The 5,262-nt window shown below is 43.5% G+C and overlaps 2 protein-coding genes across 2 annotated transcripts; one reads left to right on the top strand and one right to left on the bottom strand.

Moving 5' to 3' along the window:
• Nucleotides 1-70: 70 nt before the first annotated feature.
• EAF02_006144 (uncharacterized protein) lies at nucleotides 71-2,833 on the top strand (the record flags this gene model as incomplete). The annotated part of the gene is made up of 4 exons (XM_038902192.1): nucleotides 71-1,070; nucleotides 1,280-1,644; nucleotides 1,701-1,856; nucleotides 2,447-2,833. 4 exons carry the CDS (start codon nucleotides 71-73, stop codon nucleotides 2,831-2,833), a joined length of 1,908 nt encoding a protein of 635 aa, XP_038758409.1.
• A 515-nt stretch (nucleotides 2,834-3,348) lies between these two features.
• Nucleotides 3,349-5,262, bottom strand: EAF02_006143 (uncharacterized protein; the record flags this gene model as incomplete). Its single annotated transcript, XM_038902191.1, has 5 exons — nucleotides 3,349-3,564; nucleotides 3,620-4,224; nucleotides 4,302-4,433; nucleotides 4,821-4,923; nucleotides 5,041-5,262. The coding sequence occupies 5 exons, from the start codon at nucleotides 5,260-5,262 to the stop codon at nucleotides 3,349-3,351; spliced, it is 1,278 nt and encodes a 425-aa protein (XP_038758408.1).

The raw sequence follows: 5,262 nt of genomic DNA, 5'->3' as shown, positions 1-5,262 counted from the left end.
ATTGCGACGCAGTCTTTTACAATCCTCTTTCCATTAACCAACATCATTTCAGACCAGTTACAACAAAACCATGCCTCCCATTAACAGAGTAACGGAGTTCGTAAACAGAAACAACCCGACGGCCAAAGAATTCATACCCTTCCTCAAGAAGCAAGATGCGACTTTCTGGCATTTGGTATTTTCGGAATCGACGATTTTGGAAGCGATGACATCGCAGGAGGTATTAAAGGACATGCCTCCTCTGGAAGGACAGCAGCTTCAAGTTTTATTTGCAGGATTATGTCTCTCGGGAGAGGAACAAGGCCCCAAATGGATTCTGAGTGATAAATACAATGAGACACCATTGGAGAGGGCAGATGACCAAGAGCATGTTTCCCCGGATTTTCGTGGAGCTAAAATGGAGAGATCAAACAAAAGGCTACGGGGAGCAATGGGAGAAGTGGAAGTCCTTGATTCAGGATCAGAGAAAGAAGATGATGAAATCATTGATTCGTTTCAAAAATGCACAAATTGTCGGAAACCTAATTTCGCCCATGGTTTATTCTATAAGCAGAGAGATAATTTTCTTTGCACACATTGCCAAGTAGTTTCCAGCTTCCATCGCCGCAGATCAGGAACAACTTCAGTCTCATCCTTACCTCTTGGCTCTCAAGCAAATGATGCCGAACCAATCCAGAATAGATGCGAATCTGGAAGTCCACTACTACTCGCAAAGTCGTCAACTCTCAAAGCCATACTTCCGTCTGTCGCAGATTTACCTCATTTCCTAGGTCTTCAAACCCCGGAAACTCAGTCTTGTCAACGCGCAATCAAATCTGATCCTATGCCAATCCCATTATCATTTGATGATTCAAAATCTCCGGATAGAAGAAGTCAGGTCCCAGATATGCCAGTTGCATCAGTTGACCAAGATGCCTATCAGTATACTTCGAGAGGCGAGCCGTCACCCATGAAACTGGATGACAACATTTCAAGTCCACCATCGTTAGTCGCGCAGTCCAGAGAAGAGATTGCCCTGAAGCCATCGTCTCTAAAGTCGCAACCGCTAGTCTCAGAAAAGAAGAATTCACGTAAGGAGATCGATCTAACCGATGAAGCTTCTAACAAGAACAAATCTAAGAGGAATTGGATTGGGAGTCACAAGGTATTGACCTTTCCCATTCGCTCATGTGTGGCTACCTTCAGAATTGGCAAGTACTGTGGCCGTGCTATCAACGACGATGCTTTATTTTTAACTTTGTTGGATCAAAACTGGGAAACATTACGACTGATTGTCCAGTTAAAGCCTTCCTCTTCAAAGCCATGAAGGCGAAATCTGAATCCGTAACTGGTGATGTTGACGCGGTGTTACCTTCTTTCCAAGATAGTGATTTCCCACTGGAGCACATTCTAAAACTCATCATCATCAGCCAAATTTCTACTTGTGCAAAGAAAGATAAAATCTGCGCAGAAATTGCACAAGTTAGATGTGACTTTGAGTTACACAACTTGGTCGAGGAAGCAGGAATGGCGGTTGATCCGACTGTGAATCTCAAGAAAGGGCATCCTGTTGACATTCGAAAAGCTATGTACTACGAGAAGTTGGCTAAGATAAACTTCTCGAGGGCGGAAGGAAACCTGGCCACTTGCACTGAGAAAGATCTGGTAAGTATCATCGTCACTAGTCAGTAAATATAAGAACGAGCACTGATGTATTATAGAAACTATTTCTCGATGATTGCCGCAAGCAAAAGAGAGTTGGCGGTAAAATTTCTCAATTGGTAGATTCCTTTGGTAAAGGAGTTTTGTTCCTCTATCCATTCTTTATGCCCGAACTCCAAAAGGGAGGAGACAAACAGGACCGGATTCAAGAAGTGGTCAGTTGCTCGCCTTAATGTGCTATGTACTTTGATACACTCATCACAAAAGCGCTTTTGCAAAGAATTTGAAAATCTTAGCCAAAGCATTTGAGCCTTTTCTTGTCAAGTTATCTAATGATCTCGACATTGAAGCCTTGTTGAGAGGAATTAGATAGCCAAAATCTACACCCAGAAGGTTTTGAAGATTCCCGGGACCAACAACACAGCGGTGATAGTGATAAGATGGAAGAACTTTTTCAGGAATTCCCTGGAACTTCATCTGTTTTTCTTTGCGGGCAAGTCTCGAATCCGGGATTGACCATTCTATTGGAAGACCTACAGAGATTTGCCGAAGGAAGCTGGCTTTCAGATACTGTTGTAGATGCAGTCATGCAATTTATATCGTGAGAAAAAGCCGAAGGATTTGTACTTGTTGAGGTCATCCAACCTCAAGACTTTCAATAACAAGCCAAAGGGAGGATCAAGACGGTCTTCGTAAGATGTACATTGATTCTATCAAAGGCCCTGGTCTGTACTCAATCAATATGTTCATCATCTCTCTACGTTTGACTTGATTTTGGAGAGATTACACTAACATTGAAAAATAGGGTACTTTGCGTCAAGGCCTTGCAAGTCACTGGACTACCCAACTTGCACAGATTACCACACTAGCTGGACCCGAAGCAACTATCATGATCACCATTAAAGTATGGGACAGCCTCGAAAATGATCACATTCCGACTTTGGAGTTCCAACGATGGTTAACCGAAGTATTTATGTTAAAAGAGAGACCCCAAGACGGTGAGTGTACGGTGAAAAGAATGAGTTCCATGAGACAATTGAATTACGATGATTCTGGAATCATTGCCTTGCACAACTCCATTGCCATTTACGATGGTCAAGCTGATTACAGAAATGTTTTCGGAGGAATGGAGTCGTCAAGAAAGGTACAGATTTTGCTCCATGGTCGTGCAACATGCGAAGAAGTTGTATAGGGATAGAAGAGTCTAATGGGTGGATAACCGAGTTTATTAGTGGGAGGAGAGCTGATTTTATTAATGGGATCGAGATTTTCAAAATGCAATTTTCTCAGAAAGAAGATGAGATGACATAGAAATAAAAATAAAATACAATACAATAAACTAGGTACATTCAACAACAACAACAACCAACTCCATTATTCTCCCTCCAAAAAACGCCCGTGAATACTACATACATACATACAAACATACATACGACCCATTTTCTGCCTTTCGCGCGTACGTACCAATCATGGACTTTTGATTTTCATCAGATAAATAAAAGGCGTGACATGCTTTGCTCCAATCCGCTCCGCTCATCCCAACTGTCTTCATCTACTTTTTTTTTTTTTTTTCCAAATAACAATTTATCCCATCCCATCCCATCCCATCCAAGACTGTTTGTTCTATTCCATATATCTGTACAATTCATCTCTCTTGCCCACTCACTCCTCAAATGTTTTCATTCATCCACACCAGAAAGAAAATCACTAAGCAGCACTATCCGCACTATCGGCACTCAAATCACTCTTCCCACTCCTGGCTCTCGCCGTACTCGCTCTTCCCTCTCCCGCACTCGTATACGCATCTCGACTCTTCCTATCCGCCACAACGACCTTCGCAGCCAACGCATCACGGATTTCCTTCTCATCTCTGTTTCTCCACATTCTAACACCAGAGTTGCTTAGTGGCCAGAGAACTTTATTCTCGCGCATCAATTCTGCGTCGGTATCTGCCGTCACGCGTTCTTTCTCCGTAGACGATTTCATCCCAGGAAGGTGCTTTGACGGATGTGAGAATATCGAAATCGCGGGCGAGCTCGGCGCAATAGTGATCGAGGGGAAGATCATTGACATCGTTTCCAAAGGGGTTTTCGAGTTCGTTTCCAATGGCCATCAGACCGACGATGATGTATGCGGCGGCAATGGTTCCTGGGATGGTAATCCATTGGAGAGAAGCATAAAGTTGGAAGGGGAGAAGATAGACGTAAAGGTAGACGATTTGGGAAATGAGAATGTTATAGCCGATGGGGAGAGGAGTTTGGAGAACACGTTCAGCGGCAGCAGAACAATCGGTGAGAGCGTTGATACAGCCGAGAATTTGACCCAAGACGACGGGAGAATCGAGAGTGCCGTTGCGGATGGTTCCTTCGACGTAGGAGTTTAGGTAAGTGAGAACTTCATTGGGAAGATTTCCAACTGGCTTGCTGGATCTCTTGATGGCTTTTCGGGGGTTACTAGCAGCGAAACTGAGACCGAGGTATTCACCAGTGCGCTTCCACGGCGTTCTCTTTTTCTCGATGAGGACTTCGGGAGTAGTGGCCGATTGAGCATAAGTATTGAGATGATGGGTTAAAGCGGAGAGATCTCGGCATAATGGGCATATGGTTCGAAACGAAGTTTATGTTTGAGAGCAACAGCAAAGGTAAGAACGAGATTGATACCCGTTACTTTTGCGAGAAGATCTTCTTTTCCCATGTCACCTTCACGTTCTTGGATGTTGACCCAGATGAATCGAGCTAGGTTGCGGGATTGGACCGAGAGAGATGCCCATGCTTTACGTCCATCGGAAATAACTATTTTTTATGTTAGTTAAGGCTCTATAACAATGTTTTGATAATTTTGGTCTGCCTCCATGGCAATGGCCCTCGGAGAGCCAGCGGAGCGTCACTTCAAAGAGACTTGACTCTTCAATGTCTAACATTGACTGGTAAGATGGTATCATATATGGGGGGCAAGCCCCCAAACCCCCTTTTAGCTCGCTGCGCTCGAATTTTTTGATGCAAAGTTCCCATGCAGAAAGGGGAAGAAATGAAAGAGGGGAACCAACCGTTCATAAGCAGTGGTACTCTTGAAACTTAATGCCAAAGAAATAACAAAACCAAGGACCGTCAAAAGTAAGGTATTAACAGCCAATTCTGTACCCGAAAATTTCGAAATACATGTAATTAAAGTAGACCAACATGCGATCCAGAAAAGAGGTACTATCATTCGAGGAATAACGGATCCATGAAGGCGCATAAAATATGGAAGTTTGGAATGAGCATCGAGGTTTCTTGGTCCGACCTATTGATGAAGAGGTTGTTAGTCATATTGAGAGGTTTATGGAGGGTTGAGTTTGGGGTGAATCAGATGAAAGGTAGAAGATCTGACTGGAAGCAATGATGAAGGATATAAACATACAAAATAATCGTCCAAATTTAAATCATGTCTGCTTTGCCTCTTGAAACTACTTGGAGTGGTCGCTCCACTAGCATGTGCTTCAAATCCACCCTTAGACCTCATCGTGCTCTGTCTACTAGGAGTAATCTTCTCAGGATTTGGATGAATAACGGTTGGATTGGGATTGTCGTGAGGAAGAGTTGAGGAAGTTAATGGGTCATGACCCCCAAAATCGTCGGCCAT

The sequence above is a fragment of the Botrytis sinoallii genome, assembly GCF_014898435.1.
Source record: "Botrytis sinoallii strain Bc 23 chromosome Unknown BSIN_009, whole genome shotgun sequence".
Taxonomy (NCBI): Eukaryota; Fungi; Ascomycota; class Leotiomycetes; order Helotiales; family Sclerotiniaceae; genus Botrytis; species Botrytis sinoallii.
Note: the sequence above shows the minus strand (reverse complement) of the source record. Positions and strands in the feature narration are given on the sequence as shown.